The sequence below is a fragment of the Euwallacea fornicatus genome, chromosome 7 (genome assembly GCF_040115645.1).
Source record: "Euwallacea fornicatus isolate EFF26 chromosome 7, ASM4011564v1, whole genome shotgun sequence".
Lineage (NCBI taxonomy): Eukaryota > Metazoa > Arthropoda > Insecta > Coleoptera > Curculionidae > Euwallacea > Euwallacea fornicatus.
In genome coordinates, this window is record NC_089547.1 from 3,299,857 (window position 1) to 3,323,712 (window position 23,856).

The window sequence follows — 23,856 nt, forward strand, 5'->3', positions numbered from 1 at the left end:
ATACTAAACATCTCCTTATATGTAGCATTCAAGATATTTAGATATTCTAGCTTGAATGCTACACCTTGTGTAGTATACTGTACCATATATACATAATGTTCTGAATTGCAACGGCGACATTTCAATAAAGTTCTGCATAAGTTATATTTCAATAACGCGTTCTTATCGAGATGCAGGGTTTGAAATTTTCAAAAGAATTTTTTAGTAAACACTGTCCTAAACCATGGTTAAAACCTACCTAAAGGGTTTTTTTTTTCAAAGTCAGAGCAGACATGAGTTGCTCCTGCCGCAGTCAACTCAAACTGGTATTTACTACAATTTGAATTCGCAAGCTCTCTTGGCCGCTAAAAGGATTTAAAATAATATCCAGTGTTTTTAAAAGAATTATTATTAATTAACAAGATGAAACAATTCATATGCGGATTATCAGCATTTGCCGGAGCTGATAACCCAGCGAAGTCATAATGTGCCACTTAAACTAAGCAGCTTAGCATGAGCTTCGCTCCACCGTTTCGCCACCATTCACCCCCTCTGGTATAAGTTATTCTTTTGATTAAATCTTAGTCCTCCCCCTTGTTGTGTGTGCCACAGCAATAAAAACACTACCCAGCATTATCGTAATCCCCAGGGCGACGCCCCACAGGAACTTCAGGGCTCCAAACTGATTCACTCTCACAGTCAGCGGAGGTGTTTTCAATTGTGCGGGCAGACGATGGATACGCACGCACGTTGATTAGTTAATTATAACTTGATTTCGAATTCTGATCAGATAATAATTGTTTGCTTTTTGAGCTATTTTACATAAAACCTTCTTCAGTCCGTGGAAAACATTTGGCCTCCTGGCTGTGATAATAGATCCGGTAATGTGATTAGATCTGGAAGGGATTTAGATTTTGTGAGCGTTTGCGAACCCGGGAGATGAGTCTAACAGATAAGGTGAGTATAGGTGGTTGTGAGTTGAAGTAAATTTCGTCAGTAAATTATTTGAGCCAGAAGTTAAAAAGGAGCATATATCCTCCCAAAACTCATTCTAATGGAGAAAAAAATAAAATAGTTATTTACCTAACAAGAGCGGGAATTAATATTTATGCTAACCGAGTGTTGTAACAACATATTTGCATTTGTGATGGACGGATATATGTATGTTATTGCCTCTCGCGAGTTCAATTATTAGCGTGCGGTAAAGTTTTTACACGCAGGAGTGCGGCAATAAATCTTGCCGCACCCATATCGCTGTTAAATACCCTTAAAAATTTAGCAACTAACACATACTGCTTTAACGTACGTGCTGCAAAGTGTCCGTAACTCGTGAGAAAAAAAATTCATGAGGGTGAGTACTAATCCACCCTCGCTGGTTTTTTCCGTGACTACAAACACTTAATGGGCCCAAAGAGGATGTTGGAGGGCAAACAAGAAGGGCGTTTTGAATTTTAGAATACTTAAAGTTGCCCCGGTCTTTGTATCCCCTATCAAGCCCTATGGTTTCACTTTCCTCCCCGTGGGGGAATTAATGGCCAGCATTACGTTTTTGTAATAAACCAAGTTGAGACTTAAAGTCTCAATTTGAACTACGTAAAGAGTATTTATACTAACCTCATGGGTGGTATAAATACAGGGTGTCTTATAAATCCTTTCCAACCCATAGAACATTAATCGAACCTCCAGTAAATCCTCCAAAAAAATTCTCAGTAAATAATTAAATCGACGCAGTGCCGGCTCTGTGAAGGGACGAGCTGAACGACGGCCCGGGGTGGTGGACGGTGTTCTTGGAATAAGACGGTGATTAAAAGTTTTGTACACAGAACTGGATTTGTTAAAGCCGGCACTGAATCGAAATCGAGTTCGTTTGTTGTTTTATTTATTACAGTGCTGGATTCAGCGGAAAAAAGCAAAACTTACGGATTCGTGGTTTATTTTTTAAAGAAAAATCAATTTCTTGCACTGAATTCTGTGTTAATTATCGTTGAGGAACCTTTTCCTTCATCAAGCCAAAGGTCATTAACCAGCCAAAACCGAAGTATATTTACTTTCCTTGCATATCATTAATGTAACTAATTGCCTTAACAAGTAATTAAATGAAGTTTAAGTGGTAAATATTTATTTTCTTTGGCAGTGTTTATGTAGAAAGGGGAGTTTATGTTATTTTGACAACGTTCAACATAAAATTAAGGATATGAAACGATTTAATTAAACTAATAAATTTCGCAGTAAAAACGGCGCATGAGATGGAAAGAGTTCAATAAGGCCACATGCATTAAACGACACATTTAAGGTCATATTTTTAGAACTGCTTGTCAGATAATATAATATGTATTTCCACACTCTGCTTTCTGTGTAAACAAACCATGGAGTTTGATGTGCTTATTTGACTAGACACTATATGCGGATTTTGTTTACATCCCCGATGAGTGTTTGAATTCTGTGTAGTTCACTGAATCTTTAAAGAAAATTATTCCCACGGAAATTATTGCCATTTTATTAAAAATAATATATATTACCTAATTTTCAGGTAATGGATTTCCGGATAATCCTTCAAAACAATACGGAGCAGTCCACCATTTATCAAGAAGAAAATCCTGCAGACTACACAGTGACGTTCGTCGTAGGGTCCTGCGTTCTAGCGGTGTTCCTCTTGCTTGGAGTTGTAGCCAGCGCCTATCTATGTATGACTTTAAAGAAAGGCACTTTTTTGTGGGTTTCCGACAGCAACAGACAACTAAACAAAGATAAAACTGATGACATGGGAGCTAATGATAAAGACAGCACAACTGTTAGTTTAAGGGATGTTAAGAGTACCAGCAGTTCACAAGAAACCACACAGGTGTAGCGGCGTGACTGGAATGATGGGACTTGCTATCTCTTTAAGGACCGGTTATTCAATACTCTGTTAAACTCCATGTTAAGCAACTTAGAGTCAAGGGTGGGCATCAGTCCAAGTGTCTTTATCGTTACAAAGATACTTCAGATAACTCTCCTTAAATCAGTTTAGTTGGAGGTTTAACTTTAACTATACTTTGAAAAACACTCACTCTACCAGTTAGTTTGTAACTGACGGCTGTTGCCGTCTCATTGGATATTGAAAAACCGGTTCTGAGGGCCGAATTATCAATATAGCGTTAATAGTAGTGTGCAGTGTCATTAACCATACCGATCATCGCCGATTATCAACCGATAGTCGCAGGCTCCATTTCAACATTTCCAAGGAAACTGACTTGTAATTTAAATTAATTGCACGTTAATAATTCGGCCTAAAGTGTACATTTTAACTATAGTAGTTCTACTTAAAAAATTATACTAAACTAGAATATTGTTAAATTCTGCATTTATTACATATTTTAATTATACTAGATGTTCAATAATTAATGGTACGCACCCTGTATTTCGCCCATTAAAAATATTTCCAGAAATATAATATTCATATTTTTACACAAGAAATCTCTGATTCAGTCGTGTATGTATCATTAATGAACGTGAAACATATTCTATATTATTTAAATACATATAGTTTTTTGTATTAATTCCATAAGTATTTTAGAATAGAGATAGCATGATACAGTTTACAGTATTATTAAGAAAATAATTAAAACTTTAAAAATAAAATTCATTTTGAAAATTATATTTTAAAAATGAATTTAAAAATCTTCAAATAAACCCAAATAAAACTGTGCATTATGGGCCAAATTGAAATAGTATGTATATTTCCCGGTTTTATTGCCCTCTCTTCACCCGCTACCTATGCCTAAACGTAAAAGCTTCTTTGTAAATAATACATTTAATTTATTTATTTATTACAAATAGTGGACTAACATACAATAAATATTTAACTCTTAAAACATAAACAAGCCGATCAAAAAAATTGAAGCGTAAACATGTGCAAGTGAATCTTTTTAACAATAAACAGACGATCACATTAATACGGTCGCTTTGTCGCAAAAAAATGGAATGATATGAATACATTTTTTGGGGTTTTGGATGTCTAGTCTAAACAAAGAGCAAGAAAGTAATGTTTTGAACGTAATAATTTGAAACGCAGTGGTTGGACTCTAAAATTATATTTTTAGATCAATTTTAAAATATAAATCTTATATAATCCGATCACAGTTATTGTTAAAAAACGACGGCATGCACGCTTTTAACGGCCCAACCGGTTCGTTCGGGTCTCCTTTTATTTCGTTGAAATCGTACGGATTGAAGTGTTCTACTAGAAGAAGTTCCAGTCTTTGGGAGAACCAGCCGGCGTTCTGAGTGTCCACTTCATTCCAGACCTGTAAGTTGTTAGTACTTTCAACTTCCCGCTGGGGTCTCATAAGAGTAGTAGTATAAAAATATATCTAATTATCCCCCATCTCCCTATTATCTTGTTTCTCAATAGATCGACAAAATTGGCAACGCCGCATTGTTCTTTTGCCGTAAAATCACCGTAGCATCAATTGATCACGGCAGCTGTCAGAGTTACTGGTGTTGCCAGATTTGTAGGGTTTCATTTCGGATTGGGGAATTTTTTAGGTAAAGCTGATGGTAATTTATCTGACCTTACCTCGAAGCGGAGTTTTCGTACATACCTTCACGATATAGCGAAGATCTCTCACAACTTCATTTATGTAGGAATATTCAGAATTCTTGATTTTCTGTTGAATTTTCTCCAGATTCATCTAAGAATGAGAAATATTGGACAAAGTGATATTTGGACGGTTCTAACAGGGAATTCCTATTTTCAGAGTAGATAGTTTCACTGATGAAAATAGTATCATATTATTTAATATTTGGAACCGATTGGACAAATTCGACATCACGGACGGACGAAATTCTGTAGGTGTATCACAGGTGTTTCCTTGCCTTGAAAATTTCTCAAAATTTGACCTCATCACCCCTATATCAATTTTTCTCATTCTGGCAAGTCAGTGCAAATCCGATCACTCTATATAGAGTTTTCCTTTCTATTGTGGCACTCTACAGTTTTACCTGTAACTAGTAAAAAAAAACTTTAAACACGAAAGCGATGTTATTTTACTTCTCCAGAAAAGCTGTAGAGGCTGCCACTATAAAAATAAAAACCACTATAAATATATTACAATATACTCGTTACGTACTTCTCGTTCCAATGCCACAGGTCCCAATATATGCGCTTTTAAATTCCCAACAATATTCTCCAGCACACACTGTCCAATTTCAGACAAACCACTTCCCTTCAACTCGTAGGGATTGGTCCTTTGAGCATCACTACTGATGCTACTTCCAGGAAAGGGTCTTTCCTTCTGTAGTGACCTCGAAGTGGCTAATTCCATGATACCATTGCTTAAACTGTTGACGCCGTTTCCGTGGGAGAAATTGGATTGTGAATTAGAGGTTGTTCCTCGCTGAAAATCATCAAATGCATTAGTTATTTACAGGACAAGGAGGAAACTGCTTTTTCTACGACTAATTTCATTGGGCATTAAAGAATCCGTGGAGTAAAATGGAGTACTTTCCTCCCTTGTATGGTAAAAAACTATTGTATAAAATACGAAGGGAAAACGATTCGTTAAAGTTCTATTTGCTATGCACATCGTAGAATAAAAGTTCTAATAATATTTTAAGTCGTACCTGCAGCAATGTCATGTTATCCAATTGGGGGAGCATGTCGTAGGTGCTGTCAATATAGTAGGATTTAAGTTCTTGAAGTGAAGTTGGAGATTGTGGTTCAACATATTCAGTAAAGTTACTGCTTACCAACCACTCTTGAATATTTACTGAGCTTGAAAAGTTGACCTACAAAATATCGTAAATTTATACATTTACGAACACACTAATAACTATTTACATCGTTCTCTAAAACCTCAATAGATTTTTCATCTTCCTCAGAGATGCTTTTGAAATCCTGGCTAAGCTTTTTACCAGCAGATAGCAAGATATTGGCCCAGTATCGCTCGCTTGTAGCTGCTTTTATTTTATTCACATTCTGAGCAGTTTCCAGAAATTCTATGCCTCTGGGACTGTTTCCAGGAGGGGCGACATCAAATCCTTTTTTTGGGACGCTGTAACTGCCAGGCTTCATGTAGACCCTATTCATTTTTCAGGAAAGATACTAGTCAATTAGAATTTTCATTTAATTTCAGTTAATTGGCCTTTGACCTGGTTGTGTGTGGTGTATGAACACGAGAGTGATATCACTGAGTCAAAAATTGCGTAATTATTAAAGCTTAAAGCGGAAAGGGGCATTACAGATTAATTAAGTTTTTTCTCATTAATAATTTATTACCCTCTTGTTGGTTCCTCCTTAGAGTCATACTCCTCTTTCTTGAAATATTGGCCAGCATAGGTCTGATTAGCTTGATCCGATGTTTCTGCTGTTGAGAATTCAGTAGTCGGTAAATGTATGATGCCTCTTACGTTTTTAGATGCGGTATTGCTATTAGCCATAGTAGATGCTGTGGCAGCCTCTCCGTGAGATGATTGTTTTTTAATGGTACCTTCCGAGGCGCTTTTTACAAGTTTAACCTAAGGAAAAAACAGTGAAAATTGATTCAGATTTACAAGATTATATATAAATTTTCAATTTGTCAAAATCTTGACAATATGGCGAAACCTCTTTAAGTTAGTCAAGTTAAGTAACCTGCGGAGGTATAAGGTTATTAGCCGAATAGACATTAGCTCCAGAACTTGCAGAGGTCAAATTAGTATCCAAATTGTGAAATATCTTAGTAAGCTGGCCTGCCAGCTCCATAGTTTCCTTTTCCCAACGCACATAACAGGTCTTGAATTCCGGAGTAAGCTCCTTTTCAATTTTACCCAGGCTAGAACCTAATCAAATTTATCAAAATAAAAACTAATTTCAGAGATTATAGAATTTTCGTCACCATCTCTGTTATCCCAGTAGCCCTTCAGGATGTGCCAGCAGTTAGTTAACCTTACGAAAGCATAAATAAAATCCTTAGTGGCCCATGGAATCCCTTGAGAATGGATATTAGAGATCGTGGTACAAGGCTTTAAAATTTCAGATCTAGTACGAATGCACAAATTTTGGATATTACGAAAACAAGGCCTATTGCGGTTCCTATAAGCAATTTGTTCTGCAGTCAAGCAGCTTCTCTCAAGGAACTTGATGAAGTTTTCTTGAGCTGTTTGTTCAGAAATATCCTAGAAGCCTTTTTATTATATTTGAATTATAAGTCAAGAACTAATACCGTTATAAGTAGCTCATTGGCCGGTGAAGCAATTTGCCCATAATCAAATCTTTCAAGTGGCTCATTACTGACCCTCTCAGTGTCCCCGTTTCCCTCATCCCTTTCCCTACGTTCCTTCACAGCCCCATAAACCAAATCAACGGTACTGGAATTGGACGTCGTTGGGCCATACACCGAAGTACTAGATCCAGTTACGTGGCTGATTGGAACGGTGTATTGACTGCCCACGTTAAACTGAGTGTACTGATAGTGTTGCAGGTATGGTCTAACCAAAGCCGATGGCGTATGGTAGGGCAGCAATTGAGGAATTGGAGTTCTGTACCCCACCGTGGGGTAATATCCCGGGTTGATGATCCCTTGGCAGTTGCAGACGTGGTGCATGTGTAAGTGGACATTTTGGTGTTGGTTGTTGGTGTTTTCGGGACGGTTTTGGTCCATTTAATTTCAAGTATATTTAGAGCGATCTGAAAGGAAGTCAGTCAATAGATTAGAAACTTTATTGTCTCTTATTGGAGTTGTCCTTCATGTTGCATAGAGGAGAAAGTAAAATGCAATTTTTACAAAATGGAATGGGCATTTCGTCCCATTTATATTTGAATACGCGGAAAATTTTAAATCCAACAAAACATTTTTTTATTTTATCGCACTCTCTCGCACCACCAGATCTTTTATGTTCTATCTCTCTCTAAATTTTACTGAGAGTATTCTGTTCAACGCAGACTTACCTTATATAAAATAGAATAACTGGTAATACACGGGTGATAATAGACACTGAACGTGTAACTCTATTCGCACGTAAAAGAAGACGATTTGGTCACTTAGAAAATTAAATTTATAGATAATTATAGATTTTTGACTTAATATAGAAGAAATGTGTTGTCCAAAACCGAAAGCGTCAAAGATAGTTTTATGAAAGCCGACATGTATTTACCAAATAAATTAGTTGCCATGGAAATAAACAACCGTTGAAGGCAATTCTATGGTGGTTGGTGATTGGCAAAAAACTGATGAGGTACCAGATATGGAAATTTGCAAAATAACTCAAGAACCCAGAATAAATGCAATAAACTCTTGAAGAATTTTATCCATGTCTTTAGTAACCTTTAGTTTAAAATTCAAATTTTAAAGTAGGAAATATAAAACATTTTCATATTTGAACTTTCGTATGATGTTCCTTCGATGTCGTATCTTGGGCAGAAATACCCTCCCGGTCCCACAAATAACATGAAAACTTACCTTTTATGACAGTTTTTACAGTTTTTCGCTTTAGATAAAGTTTATAGTTTTAAATCTTAGCAAAAAGGGATAAAACTTAATTTAAAATAGTCCGCACTTCAAAATGGATGCTTTTGACTTTGACGTTTACGTTATGACGTTTTTTTGATTTCCACCTGAGCGCATGGCCAACTTAGTTTGTTTTTGAGTTTTAGAGTAAAAGCGAGACGTCAATTAAAACCCAAATTATTAATACACTGTTAACTTTGACGTCAGGTTAAACAGTTTATTCTCCACAATTCTCGAGTTATGCTTAGTTAGAACTATTAAAATTTTTTAAGCTTACTCTAAACCCGCCCATATTCGCATAGACATTTTTCGGTTTAAAGTCGTGAAGAAAACTACTGAATAATCCGGTGTTAGATAATATGACTGGATTCCAAAGGTGCTTGTCGACTTATAAAGGTTTCGTTCTTTTTATAAATATTTCTTGTGCAGAAACAAAAATAAATTCGAATTCTAGAAGCTTTATTATTTCCAATCATTACATTGAACCTAAAACTGCATTAAAAATCATCACATCCTCTTGAAAGATATGCCTAAAATTTTTAATCCCGAACAGGTGTATTAGGCAGTATTCTAATTACAAATCCAAATTTCGTAAGGGATTAGCGTCGAAATTATATTGCAAGGAACCTATGTGTAAAATTGAAAAATTTTAAATTTTCCAATACAAGTAATTGTCAAAAATCATAAAATCCACGCCTCCAGTTTAATGTGTGAATGAATTAAATCTGATGTCTAAAATTGATTAAATTTAATGTATAGATTTAACGCGAAAATTTTAAATTGGCAAAACATAAGCATTTGCCAGTGTTATACCATGCAAAAACATAGGTAAAACTACGCAGTGTCTATAACAATTTCCCACTTTCTATGTAAACAACGACTAATGAGCGATTATATTGTACTTATTGCTATAAGTAATAATACTATCATGTACTTGTACTATGACTAGATTAAATCAGAAGGAATGACTGCAATCATCCACCGGAAATTTTACACCATCCAATTATTACTCAAAAGCCTCATTGTAGCTTGAATTTACTGCGTTTTCTTCATTTGGCTTAGTGCAGCAGTAACAGTGAGTGCAGATATTAAAATTGTCCGTACTTCTTATGCATCATGTCAACAAATTGCAACATAGAAACGTGCGTAAAATCTCTATATTAATCGGTTTCAATAAATTAAATTAAAAACTCTTGTACGAACTAAATAAATAAGTTAAAGAAAAGTTTGGCATTCTACCCTACAGTGAACCCCATTCCTGAAGTTTCTATGATCCAATCTCAACAGCTTTCAGAGAGGAAAATTCTTGAATTTTCTAAACCGGTTTGTAACAATAGTTAAGTATTACGCCCTAAACATCGAAAGTGTCAAGATTACTTCAAAAATCCTCGTCTGAATATTCTTGAATTTATTTACAGTAATAGTAAATGAGTAATCCCTGATCTACTTGGTACATCAAGACATTCGCGAACGTGTTAAATGCCACTCGATTAGAATCTAAATTTTTTAAACAATTTTAACTCTTCACTTAAAACAAGTTGATTTTTAAAAGCGCTAAAAGAGCAACAATGAGGGATGCGCTTGCGGTTGTTAAGTAACTTGCATTGCAACCATCTATTTCGCATGCGCAGACTTCCTGTCTGCCTCCAAAGCCAGATCTCTGGTAACATCTGTTCTTGTACTGGGAATCGTCCCATCCGCATGTGCGGATTACTCTGCTGTCGGGTAGAACTGGAAAAAGGCGTTAATGATGAGAGGAAAATGTGAAAATTAAATGTTTTTTTTTGGTTTATCGACACTTACGGCCATTGACTTCAAAGTCAATTACTTGTTTGATTTTTCTGCAGAGTGTGTAGGGTTTGCCATCCTTTCTCTCTGGGCAGGGCTTCTTCAGGTCATCGCTTAAAAGATTTGTCGTATCCCCTAAGCACCTTTTGTCGGTTGCACTGTTGCATTCGTAACACCTAATTGCAAAACCTACACAGGATAAGTTGATTAGTGTCGGAGAAAAGGAGGGCAGCAATTTCTTTCTTTACATGATTCGCTGCGATATTTACTCAAATATTAAACAGAGAAAAGTACGTAATATCAGGTTTACTATGGATTGAAGATGAAGTCAGAACCAAGTTCCAACAAGTACCTACAACATTAACAGAACATTTTACTCAGTTTAGCCCGGGTTACTTTGGCATAGTCACTGATGTCATTCAGTTTAGATTACTTCAAAGTTACTGAATATTTCTACTTAAGTCAGTTTACATTACTTCACAGGTGATCTTTATTTAGAACATTAATTTTTTGGAGTGTTTACAGGTGCCTTTAAACGTCGCATATTCCTCCAGTTACGTCTTCATTACATTTACCGAGTTTCAAATTTATATGATAAACAAGCAATTCCCTGAAGAAAATTGCTAAGCGCTATATATTAAAACTAGTTATTTCTTAACTCGCCCAGAAAAAACTGTGGAATTTCCTGCTCAACTCCAACCAGTTCCTTCTGGTGCAAATATATTGTTTGCGTTTAAAAATGGGATATAATGACATGGTTTCTGATAAAAGAGTTAAAACAATAAATAGAAAATTTCCGGTGTAATAAATTTAGGAAAAGTCCATTTGGTAAGGTCTTAAAATTTTTCGCTAAAGGGCACAGCTGTGTAGCTAACAGTATTTCGTGTGATCCACTGACATGATCTTGAGATTGTAGGATATTTTTGTTAATTTACTTCACCTATAAAATTGATCAAAAATGATAAAAATATGAAATTTTGTACCGTTGTGTCTTACACGTCCTGATAATCATATGATAATTTAATTGAATACCACGCCATCCCCATAGGATATCTTAATAAGACATTTAAATTTAGAACGTAGTTGGTAATACTTTTGCATTGTCGGTATAGGCAAACAATCAATTGTTTTACGCAGCTGTAGTCGAAAATTAGATTTCAATTACCATTTATATGAGGTTTGTAAAATATTATTATGTTCTTAATAATTGTTTTTTATTTCTAAATTTATTTTTCGGAATCCTACTAAAGAGGATTAATAATAAGTAATAAAAAGGAGTAATAATAAGAAAAATTGCGATTACGCCCCATTGAGAAATTCTCTAAGTTCTGACTACTGCCATAAGTAGTAGTTTTTTCTTGTATAATTTTTGATAATAGAGGCTTTCCCTTAAAAAAATGCATAAATTATTCAAATTACTTCTCTACATTGGATGTTTATTTGGTAGCATTAAATCTAATCCTTTTTATCGTTTTAGACTTGTTTTGATGTTTGCAAACAACGCTAATACTTACTATACAGTGCGAATACATGGCTGAATCTGAACACATTGATGCAATAATTTGAAATAAATTGTCATTAATGACAGTAAACTAAATAATAAAAATAACAAATATTTTTATTGAAGAATTTTGCATATCTTCTTTGTTTCTTTGGTCGTGATTTCTATTTGTGCTTTAAAAAAAATTAAAAGTACAGCAATTCCTAAACACCTTTAATGCCATGTTAACCCAATTTTTGTCCAAATAAAGCAGGGGTACGTTACATAATACTCAAACCAAGCGAAGGGTGAGAATATTGATTTCTGAGCCAGTTTGTGCCAGATCAGCCATCCCCACAAACAAAGCCCTCTTTACATTCATCGACTGACATTAAATATGTATGATTTAACTTTTCATTAGCTACATCAAAACAGTTTTAATACCGATTTACAAACATTTTAAAAATAGAATGAAAATGCGACCAACACCATTGACATTCACTGCTGCATAATATCGGAAAGCGGATTATACTTACTTGTGCTAATACAGACGGCGGCTATACAAAGGATTCCGAAGAAATACTGTGTACTGGACATTTTTCTGATGATTTCACTGGAAGAATATTTAAAAAAATGAGAAATTACACGTTGAGAAAATAGCAGCAGGACAGCGGGTCTGCGGACTAAGGCGAAATGCGAATAAAGCGTATCAAAGACGCGCGCAGATTGGGGAAGAGGAGGAAAAACCTTGTTTATTTGGGAGATGAGATATCCAGGAAATTATCCTCTTTATTGTATGCTTGTTAAAAGGAATGTTGCTGTTTAAAAATAAGTAATAAGGCACTGGAAAATATACAAGAAACGGACCGTACACCATGGTACCCGGGGAATCCCCCCAAAATCAGCCAGTAAGTATGCGATGGAACTTTTTGTGACACAACTTATAAAGGTTTTAACCAACTACAAAATATAGAAACACTCAAATGCTCAATTTTAAATCATTTATATTGCATCTCTTATTACGATCATTCTAATATTTTTCTCATCTAAAATCAATAAAACTAAGAAAAGCGAATAGCAGTGGCATAGACAATTGCAGTAACGCGAAATTTCGTGTAGAACCGTTACACATATCATCGAAACAGGTACAGCTCACCCTCTTTATGAAACCTGAATCCTGTTTTCTACAAGTATTATTTCTTGATCCAGGTTTGATCCAGCCGCAGCTTCTTATCGTTCTCTTGTGTACTCCTTCATATACTGCAACAGCGGAAAATAGTATTATTCCTAAGAACGATTTTTTCAGCTTGGGGAACCATTTTATTACTTTCGGTTTCAACTTTTCTGCAAAAAGGAGGTTCGTTCTGTGAGTTCTTTGAACATTCTTGTAGGAACTGGCTAGACGTGTCGTTTGAGGTAAGGCTGAAGCATTCTTCATGCTCCGCTGAGTTGCATTGGAAACACCTTATGCACAATCCTAAATGAGAAAAATTTATTTTACATCACGCCATCGCAAGTGCGTTTAGCAGGGCTTCCAGCACTCGTCTACAGCTCGCACTGGAATGCACTTGGCCCGCCCTGCAAAATACTATTTTGCTAGCCACACACCGCTCGCCTTAAAATTTAAATACAGCAATGTGCAAGACGGTTTTAATAACTACCAAGACATGATAATTGAATGATAGTGAGAGAAAAACCAGGGACACTTCTTATTTAGAACTTACCCTGTTGTGGTATCAATACGAGCAGCAATACACCAGATATATGAAGAAGCGTCATGTTGTCACCTCAGTTTTTTTCTGAAAAAAAAAAAATAATACAGAGGGCCGCAAAATGTTTTTCAGCGAATTCTATATGATTTTCTACACAAAAAAAAACTAAAAAAGCCCTACCTAAATATTTACCCTGGAATTCTCTGATTAACATTTTATAACCCCTGTATGATAAATCTGTTAATGGGAGAAGCTGCGAATGAGACGCCCTGCAGCAAATGGGTTATATGGGATGAACAATTCCATGCAAGAAAAGTAGTGGCAAAATACTGCGAAAGCGAAATACAGGAGGAGGAAATGGACCAGATATTTTTCTTCACTGTTCGGCTGGTTCAATTCCCATATCGGCCATGAAGAGCGCAGCTTAGAAATCTTTTAGGAATGATCTTTACTGACTTTCATGACACATAAAATTAATTTCTGCATGCTCATATAAATTATTATGCGAATCAAAACTTTCATTCTTCTTATTCGGATTACACCGATTACGTAATGTAGATAAGAAGTGTGCATTTTTAAAAACACTCAACATCCGCCAATGAATGTGTGTCTCAAATTATCTAAGAGCACTCTCTGCTCTTTATCTGAAATAAGTCCAGTGATACAGATCTTGATTGATTCGGTGTTCTAGAAGGATTCATATTACTAAAAAAACTAGTGAGTATCTCTTACCTGGTAATGAACCTATTTTTCTTTTAATTACATGAACAATAACTCACCCATATCTCATTTTTGAGGTGAACGTAATTGGAACGTAAAAAATTAAACACAAAGCTGCTACTTACCCCAAGAACACACGGAACCTTTGAAGCTCTGGTGGTACTTGGGAGCGAACAATGATTAAAATTCAACACTCACAGACAAGTCTCTCAGACACGATTGATACAGTAATGGGGTCATAATAATTATCACTATTTTGTAGTGTATCAGTGAAAAACTTGTGCAATTATCGTACCCTGGATGTACCGGAAATTACTGGAATATTTGAAAATTTCTAGTTCTATGATTATTTTAATGTTGAGCAAGTATCTCGTGGTTCGAAAGTCGAAAGGAAGAACGAAAAAGAATTTCCATACAAAGTTCAATGTAGCTTGTGCACTATTTACTAATTTTACGTGGTAATAAGTGCTGTATTGCCCATGAATACTCGCTGTTATGTCGGCTGGTAACGTTGGGCATAATAACAGCAACGATTTAATTAATTAATCAATGATGATGCGGAAACATTTGTTTATAAAATTATCAGAATAATCGTTTTTAGGTGAAACAGTTTTGTCAAAAATTTAAATTTTAATGTAATTTAAATTACTTTTATTATTTTTCTCACACGGATCTACTCTCGCAGGTATGTACGTGACTACATAAAGTAACCCGGGGGACTGTTCGTTTCTTTGTAAGGAAAAATCCCTGCATTATCTTGTTAAATTTAATTCAGCCTTTATATCCTAATAGTATATTATGTAGGTGCGTTTAAATATAACAAAAATAACAGCGATGTGTCAATTACATTAATAGGTATACGTACATATAATTAATAGATATATATCATAATAGTGGTGTTATCGTATTACCAGAAATATAAAATCTGTTTTTTTATACTTACTATATGATTGCCAATGGCTCAATTTTAAGAAATCAAAATAAATAGTTCTTATCATGTACAACAACGTCACAATATAAGTTAACAATATTACAAACATTTGTACATACATGTTTAATCAATGTTAATAACTCGGAATTAGTCTGTTTTCAGAGAAATAATGTTAAAGTTGATCACAAATTTATCTTTTTTGTTTCTCAATTAAAGCCTTAATAAGCATTCACCAAATTGGAAATGGGTTTTGTGTAATGTTGATAGAAGTGCCTTGCTGATGGTGTTTCCGCTAACGATGAAATATAGTGAGTTCCAAGTGAAAGCCCAAAACTATGAGGAGCTTCAGATTACCTTGAAGAGTCGAATAGAAAAATTGAACAATCCTTAAGGGTACTTCTTCGTATTGTTATTCAGCGCATCTCTTACGCACGAATATTACGCGATATATTTTATTACAAGGTCGTGAATATTACACCCCATGACGCTTTTAGATGCCAAGGAGTGTTATGAATTTATCGAAGAAGTTTCTAACATGTTTCCCTAAGGAGCGCTGCATGCATCATAAAGGTCGGCTTATGTGCTCTACAGCCTGCTATAATCGGCAAATTTCATTTCCACACATTCTCATACTGTTACTAACTTGCATAAATTCTAGCCAAGGCTCGAAGATAATTAATTATTGTGGCATTCTCGGTTATTATAGTGGCCATTAATTACTACAAATTAGGCGTTGGAAGTACAATTCACTACAAAGAGCATAACATCTATAAATATCTTTCAGAGATTTGATTGTTGTCCACCCTCGTCTTTCTGGATTTTTGGAGTTTTGAGAACTTGACGGACTAATTTAGTGTTTTTTTTATATCAAATAACCAGGTGGTTAAAAATTGGCAAACGTGATCAGTGCTATCAACGGCACCACCATGTTCAATCCATTGATCGACAGTCGTATCGATAAGTTGCATCGATCATTGCTGCACCTGGAGCAGTACTGTTTCTTGAGAAATTCGGTATCTGCCCTTTTAATTTTGTGGCAAATGTCCAGATTTGTCTGTTCGGCTAACTGACATCCTCTGAATGTGTACTTCTTGTTTCCCACTTTAAATATGTTACAGTATTAACACCTCAAATTCTATACAGACAGAGACTTACGTTTGGTGACGACTTTCAAACAATCTAGATCTATGTGTCTAGCCATGGCGTTGGTGTCTATCTCGAAGATTTTATCGTACGTAGGATCAATGGCCCTTGCCAGGTCTCTGGTGCGGTCAAGGGCTTTTTGGTCGCAATAGACTAAGGGCATATTGTAAAACTCCGGGTAAAGGCACTCAGTTTCGTTTTGTTTCGTGGAACAGAGGTAGCATCTAGATTCTGCTTCTCCTGGAAACAAGATGGATCAAAGATAAAAAAATTTTTTTCTCTCTTGCAGGTACTCGTTTCTTGAGGATTTCACAACCGAACTCTAAGGAGGTGAAGGTCGCATTGTAATTCAAATTCGGTTATGGCATTGAAACTTCTAAGCCGGAAAAGATCTAAAATGTGCTAGTAAATATGCAGTTTAAAATTGCTCCACACAATATCCATTAATGAGGCGCTCCAAAAGCTTCCGCTTTACTGAGATAATCTCTAAGAGTAGTGAATCTCAGCTTAGACTAAAAAAGCCCCCTTGCACATAAAATTGACGATTGTCGTGTGGTGTAAAGATATAGGGGAGGGGGAGTGTCAATGGGTGACTTTATATTGACTAAAATAGTGGCGCCTGCGCAGAGGCTTTTAAGATTCATTAGATGGCCTGAATGACGTGATGACACAAAATGAGCTATTTGGACCTTAACACCACAATTGCCATTTTACGTACAAATAATTTACGAGATTACGTCATTAAAAAAACCTCACACTGGACGGTGAAGCGTAAACGTAGGTCGTTGATTAAACTATTGCTGTCTGCCATTGAAGTTCTGATAACAGAAAACAGATCAATTTAACAAGACATGCCGGTCCACTTGAGTTTCTTTTAGTGATGGCCCTGTAATATGTAACGTTGAAATAATGGCTGTTTCTTGGTTTTTCCGGACATTTAGAAATCTAAATGTAATTCTAGGTACTTCAATCCCTTTTTAAGCCAATACATTATTTCAGATAAAGTTATATCATGGATATCACATTCGTTAATTTTTATTAGTTATTGAAAAAATTGATTTGGGAATAGAGAATCGCAAAATTTAACTTTGGTTTAGATTAAGGTGAAACAAATTGAAATATGAAGTAGTTAAATCTCGATTATCAGATCAATCTTCATCTAAAACAGATTCGGCCCACTTCATATCACGCTGATCGCTTTTCAACGTGAAATTGTGCCTGATAGTAAGGAATAGTTCACCCATCTATAAAAAGAAATTAAATAAAATGACCTACTTAAAAGTTGATCGTGATTTATTATTGAGAAATTGCTTGGACGCACAAATTCAATTAAAATCCCTACTTTGATACATTTAAACCATAGATATGATTGATGACATGAGTCATGTTATCATCTCGATGGGTTCAGTTGAGGTAAGCGGGTGATTTGTGATCATTGTTCTTAAATAAAACTTTTTTTTTAATTTTGATTAGTCACTACATTTGAAATAAAAAAATTTACCTCAAATCAGTTTTTTGGAATGATTTCATCATGCATATCTCGGAAACTGCTACTTCTCAGCGATTAAGAAGAGGAGTTTGAGCTTTCTCGCAATATAAATATTGTCCTTTCATGCACTTCAGTTTACTGTTTATCTTCGTTTTTTCTGCTGTTTTTCCTTAGGTTTTTTTGAGTTAAAAATTAACCCAGTGAAGTAATAATCAATAATTTCTTATTTTGAGAACGCTGGAATTAATTATCCATAGATATTTCTGCGTTTTTGAGTAAACAGAAACGTAAAAAACTATCGATAATCGATTTACTTTTGTTCATTATCATGGATTTTTTAAGACCCTCGAGTAGTATCCGGAAATTATTTGAGTCCTATATCAACTCAGAAGGACTCGATATCTCAGAAATTTAACGAGAAATCAAAACTTCGGTTGCACGTTAAGCTTTTTGAAGTCCATATGAAACTGCAAACCAAGTTATTTGTTTTAATATATTGATTTTGTCCATTCAAAACATTTCCTGTGTCATTTTGTACTAGTGCACACTCCATACGTTTTTACGAAATTCAATTTTACAATTATCCGAAAAACGTGGATTTTGGATGATGTAGATAAAAGAAGGAACTGGCTGGAGTCGTGCATATGAAATGGTCCAATTTGAATTTTGCCGTGACCCTACTGAAATTAGCGTACGTACTGAATAACCCTTAGATAAATCGCCCTTTTTGCAGTAGGTAAATAGCAACCTATTTATCTCTAAGTATTTAATAGAATGTAAGTTGTTTAGGAATGTCCAGAATAGGAACTATCCATATTTTGCAAATTTAGAGATTTGAGATAACAACTGATAAAGGCACTTACTAAGCATCTCATAGATGCTTCTAATTGATACATTTCAAAACTATAAATTCAAAATTTTTCCAATAACAGATAAACAATCATTTTATCTTTTATCTGCCAAATTTCCCGAGTGGACCACTCCAGGATCACCTATTGTTTCCAAACTTCATCCAGGGCTGTTGAAAAAGTAGTCAGGTATGATAAAAGAATTTGCACAGTTATCTGCTGTTAGAAATTGAAAACTGATGTAGCAATGTTAATTTAGATAAAATGAGCTTTGGCCACCTGCTTCAGTCAACTTACGATAATGATTGTTTTATCAATCTACGTGTCAACATGGAAAAAAATTAAATAAAAAAGGTTATAATTAAGGCATTAACACTGATCAATAGCACGTTTTTATGTGTTCTCGAAAATGTTTTTCGGCGTAACGTTATTTATTAAAATACATTTGTCTTTGAAATTATTGCGCATGCAAAGCAATCAATTGAATAATTAAAAACTCTTACCTTTCCCGCAAAACAACACCAAAAGTAGAAATATTCCGCAAGCCTCCATCCACGACATTTTGGCACACTGTAAATAATACAAATATCAATAAATTATTTTTCGTCAGAATATGAAAACTGCCTTGCTTTCAGCCTTCCAGCCAAATCAGTTTGAAGTGAAAGAACTTTTAGTAAACAAAATGCGCATTGTTGGGATTTCTGAAATATAGTTGAGACCACGAATCTGGATTCGTGCACTCTTCAATTTTGTCGAAGTCTTACCTTCAACACTCCCAAGATGCTATTTATCACGCCCTAGAATCGAATAGAATAGAATTGTGCAATTCTCGAATTACTAACAATCATTTTTTGCCAAACGCAACGCAACTATGGAACTTCGCGCATTTCATTTTAACTGAATTAGCTTAATTCGCATCCTCGACTCCGAATTATAGCATCATGGTCTTATTTTAGATTAGCATATGTATTCACTAGCCGTAAAATAATAATGCCTTGAAATTTCATCGAAAAATTGCATTAGTTCTTTAAAAAATACAAAGAATATACAGAATTCTATCGAACGGGAAGCTCACGGAACGGTTAGCGTGCAAAGGAACTTTTCAATATTTGCGTCTCAGTTTAAAAGCGCTAAAAATTTCGTCAAGCTTTAAAAAAATCACCTAAGAAATTTTCAGAGAGTTTTGAGAGTACTTCGAAAAAATGACGCAAGAGGCAAAAAGCTCTTTTTCGCATCATTTCACGGGAAAGTTGTCCTTCAAGAAAACCTAAAATCTCAGGTTTTGCACGATTTGTGGCAACGTTGCATGCTCCATACTTCCGCGCATTTCATTTCTAAACTTGCTTTACGTGTGCGAACCTCCTGGCGCCAAATTGAATTGCGATTTTGTGCGTCAGGTGGCGTTATTGTTCACTTCCCGAAACAGTCCTTTTCCAAAAATAACGTTACGTGCACACGTTCAACCTTCTCTGATACCGATGCCAGGCCGAACGGCAATTTATCCTTAAAAAACAAATCGCGTCATTCTTAGAAACAAATGATGCGTGTGACGTTGCCATTTTGCAACTAAATGATTACAGATCCTAATCAAGATTTTTGATTTGGCGAATGGTTGGTGTCATTTGTATTGAACTCAACTAAATCAAACATTTCAGAGAAAAAAATGATTCATCTATTTTGATCTAAATTATTCCATCGATTTGAAGGCCAATCCGGCACTCGATTTGAAGTACATGTTTTGACTTGTCACTGTAAAAACATGTTCTTTAAAAAGAAGAGAAGACTCGGATACTGCCAATTTCTGCTTAATGGGGAAAACTTAGCTATGGTCGATAATTTTCTAACAAAAGTTTTGGAATTAAAAATCAGATCGCAATTTAACCCTTGCTACTTGAAGTTTTGATTTAATATTACATCAACATTGGGATTTTCAAGTAAATCGTGGAGACAATAATGTAATGCTTTCTCAAGAGCAGCATGAGTATTAATATAAGTATAAATAAAAAATTCCCCCTATTTTGTGACGTGTTTCGCATTGTTATAGAAAAAAAACACGTTCCATTTAACAAATAATGAATCAACAAAATATGATCAGCAAGCGATAAAAAAATTAATTATATACAGGGTGGTTTTTTGGACCTGACAAATTAAAAGTGCCTAAAACCATACAATTTAACTTACTAAGTGGGAGATTTACTTTAACACAAATTTTGCCCTAATTTCCAAGAGCATCTGGCAATGTTGCCCACGGAGATTGACTCGTCGACTCCAGGATGCGCTATTACGTTATAATATGGTTTGCTCTTTAAAAACAAAAGAGTAACCCGGTGTTGCCAGTCTTCTTTTTTAATAAAACGTCATTTACCTAACTCGCATTTCCTTTCTACCAAATTGTTTTTAATTGCAGCGCAGTAAATGAGCGTAGTCTGATGTTTTCAAGCATTCTGAGACCGTTTGTAAGCTAAACATTTTTTTTTTTTCGTTAAGTAACTCAAGTATAAAACTTTTCTAAATCGAAAAATTTACCCATCTGAGATGCATTAACTTCATGGATATTAAAACAAGTCATAATACTATAGATAAATTGACCATTTTTTTTTGCCTATTTTACAGGTAATATACATCATATAGTACTTTTCAGCTAACTGATTATCTTACAAGAGAGATTAACTTAAACATTGAGGATTAACGATAAAGCCAACATTTATTGTACTTTCCATAGGTACTATCAGTGAATTCGAGAAATAATCAATAATCATTTTTACACAACATGTAGATACAATATTCTGAGACGGCACAGAAACGCGAAAGCATATTCGCATTTCTAATTGATATCAGGTTAAAACAGTTAACCAATTTTTTTTAATCATAATAAAATTAGCCAGGAGCATTTGCCCCACTAGCGGGGATCATCAACATCATGTACATTAATCTCATAATTCCTTGAATTGCAAATTTTCAAAAATTCCTAACATTTTATTATTAAGAACTATTTAAGACTTTCCATAATCGAATATTAAAAGCCACATAAATCGAAACAATTGTTCGTTCGAATTAAACCCATAATTTATAAGAAGTATAATTTTATCGTCCTCCTCATCTTTATTCTCTTAATTTATGATATAATGGATTGAAGCTGTAAGTACCTGACTTGATAGAAGCTTCAAAAAAGTCACTGATTGCCTAAAATCTTGTTGATATTGTCATTTAAATATTTTTGCGATCGGAATTTTTCGTTTTTGAAAATTTGTCTAACACTAGATTCATCGCTCCGACTATATATCCCGTAAACGCCACATGGAGAGACATCGTCAGGCTTTCTGGCGCCCCATCGTCCCATTTTCAACCCCCACAATGGGGGACGTGGGGGGTGAAAGACATTTAAACCCCTTATTAGAGCGAGAGTGATATCCGGTAACATTAGATTATAGAAATCGGGTTAACGGGGTTGTTAATGTAATTTGTTGCGACTAGTAGAGTAAACAAATAAATATAACACTGCCCTGTTCATGTAACTATACATTAAGTACCTAGGAGGCAATACAGGTTGTTTCCAAAAGGTCGTCACTGACTGAGCAAGGCATGGGCAGAGCCATTTTTACCTACTTCGTCCCTGTATATTTGAACTATGCTTCCAAGGTTGGTTCTTGCTAAACATTAAAATGTACAATTTAACCAACTGTGTAACTACCACTTTCCGGTAATCGCATTCGTCAGCATTGCAATTTCTGAACCTACGAATTGCTCGTCAAATACGCCAATTAAACCATAAACTGATCGACCTGTGTATAGTCCAATCTATGGTACATGTCGACCGACCGTTTGATCAGCGCATAGATCAACTCATTGAGGGATTAATTGATTGAGTCACTCACCGACTCACAGATCGATTAATCATTTTATCGTAGTCTTGGTACTTTTATCCATTTAACGTTCACTAGAACGATTTGATCTTCATATGACCCCAGATTTCCGAAAATGTTTGCATACACAAGTTTGGAGTATTTCGCTTTCAAAGGGATTTATTTATGCACCAAACGGAGTTAATCTGTGGTCTATCGTAACTAAAACAACTTCATGCACCATAAAAAAAAATATCGGAGCTGAAACTCCTTACGGCGGTTCAGAATCTTCTTTAAACCCCCCTCCATGAACGGAAAACGTTATCGATAATTTGTCGCGTTTATCGAGACTGTTAAGAATCTAAAAAAAAATAATGTTTTTCTTAGAAGATCTAGAAGGTAATTTACCGTGAATTAAATGTCGCTTACGGCTGTGAAAATTCCACTTAATTTCAACTAAATGGTACATTTTTAAAGTGGCAGATAAATAACGATTGTTCCTACTGAAAATATCGATGTTTACCCAAACTTTTCAAAGGAACGTATCTTTCACAGGATCATTAACAACATTATGCTGTTGCAATACACAGTGTTATTTAAGTACCTGGGCAAATTTCAAGGGGTGATTCTAGCACGAAAAGTTTATGTAAATACAGAACCGGCAGTGCTTCGTTTTCAAGATACAGGGTGTCAAACTTTTTTTCAAAAATCGTTTTTTCGTTAAAACTTAATCCTTTGTCCGATTTTGTTGGAGTTTGGCGTTAAGTTATTATCAAATGTTTTTTTTTTTTTAATAAAAAAATGCGTATCATTTTTTTGAATGTAGGTTGCCTAAAGCGTTTTTATCGTTGAATTTTTGTTGAATTTCTGGCGTGCCCCCTGTTTAGGCCACCAGCAAAAATAAGCAAACAATTTCTATTTTTAAAATACCTTTATGTCACATTAAAACATTTCACCAAGTGTCAACGTCTGATTAACTTGCGTCTTCTCGTCATTTAAGAGTTTTTTTTTTTTTAATATGTAACCAATTCTTTTTTTAAAGTTCGACACCCTGTGCATATTGAAAACGAAGCATTACCGCACCTTTGTCTATATATATTTTTCTTCTTAAAATTACTCAAAAAGTCACCCCAGAGTTAATGTTTGGTTACTGCACCCTGCATAGACAATTTCGCTATCGATACCATATCGAAATTTAAAACACAAGAAAAATTTATAATTTTTTTTTTCTAATGGAGCAGGCATATCTCTTTCGAAGGCCACTTGCGGTGCTCCTCTTCCTCACCGTACAGCTGCATTTTAGCTATCGTTTGGGGACCCTAACAGCAGAATTGTGCCAGTTACCTACGTCTCTTAGTCTTATGATTTCCCGCATTTTTAAACATTCCTCAAATGACGTCACACCAAATATTATTCAATCGCAATCCAACATTTTTACCGAGTTTAGGTATATTGC

At 35.1% G+C, this 23,856-nt stretch overlaps 5 protein-coding genes and 1 long non-coding RNA gene across 9 annotated transcripts; 2 read left to right on the forward strand and 4 right to left on the reverse strand.

The window, feature by feature from the left end:
- Nucleotides 1-474: 474 nt before the first annotated feature.
- On the forward strand, nt 475-3,696 carry LOC136339878 (uncharacterized). The gene is made up of 2 exons (XM_066283448.1): nt 475-936; nt 2,510-3,696. The coding sequence occupies exons 1-2, from the start codon at nt 919-921 to the stop codon at nt 2,825-2,827; spliced, it is 336 nt and encodes a 111-aa protein (XP_066139545.1). The 5' UTR covers nt 475-918; the 3' UTR covers nt 2,828-3,696.
- Nucleotides 3,697-4,076: 380 nt separating this feature from the next.
- On the reverse strand, nt 4,077-8,542 carry mtsh (mitoshell). Of its 4 annotated transcripts, none has more exons than XM_066283427.1 (10): nt 8,400-8,542; nt 7,164-7,627; nt 6,837-7,116; nt 6,593-6,780; nt 6,239-6,477; nt 5,801-6,020; nt 5,584-5,748; nt 5,091-5,357; nt 4,563-4,652; nt 4,077-4,265 (listed from the first exon to the last, which is right to left on the reverse strand). In XM_066283427.1, exons 2-10 carry the CDS (start codon nt 7,599-7,601, stop codon nt 4,083-4,085), a joined length of 2,070 nt encoding a protein of 689 aa, XP_066139524.1. In that variant the 5' UTR covers nt 7,602-7,627; nt 8,400-8,542; the 3' UTR covers nt 4,077-4,082. The 4 variants fall into 4 exon arrangements, with proteins under 4 accessions (XP_066139524.1, XP_066139522.1, XP_066139523.1 ...); XM_066283425.1 differs by having other exon boundaries at nt 5,801-6,041; XM_066283426.1 differs by lacking the exon at nt 8,400-8,542 and adding an exon at nt 7,889-8,067 and having other exon boundaries at nt 5,801-6,041.
- Nucleotides 8,543-8,889: 347 nt separating this feature from the next.
- LOC136339877 (uncharacterized) lies at nt 8,890-12,422 on the reverse strand. The gene is made up of 3 exons (XM_066283447.1): nt 12,252-12,422; nt 10,251-10,424; nt 8,890-10,178 (listed from the first exon to the last, which is right to left on the reverse strand). The coding sequence occupies exons 1-3, from the start codon at nt 12,310-12,312 to the stop codon at nt 9,976-9,978; spliced, it is 438 nt and encodes a 145-aa protein (XP_066139544.1). The 5' UTR covers nt 12,313-12,422; the 3' UTR covers nt 8,890-9,975.
- A 280-nt stretch (nt 12,423-12,702) lies between these two features.
- On the reverse strand, nt 12,703-14,410 carry LOC136339879 (uncharacterized). Its single transcript, XM_066283449.1, has 4 exons — nt 14,273-14,410; nt 13,440-13,514; nt 13,043-13,192; nt 12,703-12,975 (listed from the first exon to the last, which is right to left on the reverse strand). The coding sequence occupies exons 2-4, from the start codon at nt 13,492-13,494 to the stop codon at nt 12,758-12,760; spliced, it is 423 nt and encodes a 140-aa protein (XP_066139546.1). The 5' UTR covers nt 13,495-13,514; nt 14,273-14,410; the 3' UTR covers nt 12,703-12,757.
- LOC136339881 (uncharacterized) lies at nt 13,829-15,315 on the forward strand. Its single transcript, XR_010732217.1, has 2 exons — nt 13,829-14,144; nt 14,225-15,315. It is a non-coding gene; the product is annotated as an uncharacterized lncRNA (long non-coding RNA).
- LOC136339876 (uncharacterized) lies at nt 14,273-19,218 on the reverse strand. Its single transcript, XM_066283446.1, has 3 exons — nt 19,062-19,218; nt 16,234-16,461; nt 14,273-16,179 (listed from the first exon to the last, which is right to left on the reverse strand). The coding sequence occupies exons 1-3, from the start codon at nt 19,117-19,119 to the stop codon at nt 15,962-15,964; spliced, it is 504 nt and encodes a 167-aa protein (XP_066139543.1). The 5' UTR covers nt 19,120-19,218; the 3' UTR covers nt 14,273-15,961.
- Between the last annotated feature and the right edge of the window lie 4,638 nt (nt 19,219-23,856).

Bases quoted from the DNA above. Each gene is read 5' to 3' on its own strand.
- mtsh (XM_066283425.1), bottom strand. From the start codon at position 7,601: ATGGACCAAAACCGTCCCGAAAACACCAACAACCAACACCAAAATGTC. The intron at 5,749-5,800 runs GTAAATAGTTAT...GATATTTTGTAG, and splicing joins TTGAGGTTTTAGAGAACGAT to GTCAACTTTTCAAGCTCAGT. The intron at 4,266-4,562 runs GTATGTACGAAA...AACAACTTACAG, and splicing joins ATCTTCGCTATATCGTGAAG to GTCTGGAATGAAGTGGACAC.
- LOC136339877 (XM_066283447.1), bottom strand. From the start codon at position 12,312: ATGTCCAGTACACAGTATTTCTTCGGAATCCTTTGTATAGCCGCCGTC. The intron at 10,425-12,251 runs GTAAGTATAATC...TATCCTGTGTAG, and splicing joins CGCCGTCTGTATTAGCACAA to GTTTTGCAATTAGGTGTTAC. The intron at 10,179-10,250 runs GTAAGTGTCGAT...GCCTTTTTCCAG, and splicing joins TGACTTTGAAGTCAATGGCC to TTCTACCCGACAGCAGAGTA.
- LOC136339879 (XM_066283449.1), bottom strand. From the start codon at position 13,494: ATGACGCTTCTTCATATATCTGGTGTATTGCTGCTCGTATTGATACCA. The intron at 13,193-13,439 runs GTAAGTTCTAAA...TTTCTCATTTAG, and splicing joins CGTATTGATACCACAACAGG to GATTGTGCATAAGGTGTTTC. The intron at 12,976-13,042 runs GTAATAAAATGG...CCGCTGTTGCAG, and splicing joins CAGAAAAGTTGAAACCGAAA to TATATGAAGGAGTACACAAG.
- LOC136339876 (XM_066283446.1), bottom strand. From the start codon at position 19,119: ATGTCGTGGATGGAGGCTTGCGGAATATTTCTACTTTTGGTGTTGTTT. The intron at 16,462-19,061 runs GTAAGAGTTTTT...TCTTGTTTCCAG, and splicing joins GGTGTTGTTTTGCGGGAAAG to GAGAAGCAGAATCTAGATGC. The intron at 16,180-16,233 runs GTAAGTCTCTGT...ACATATTTAAAG, and splicing joins TTTGAAAGTCGTCACCAAAC to TGGGAAACAAGAAGTACACA.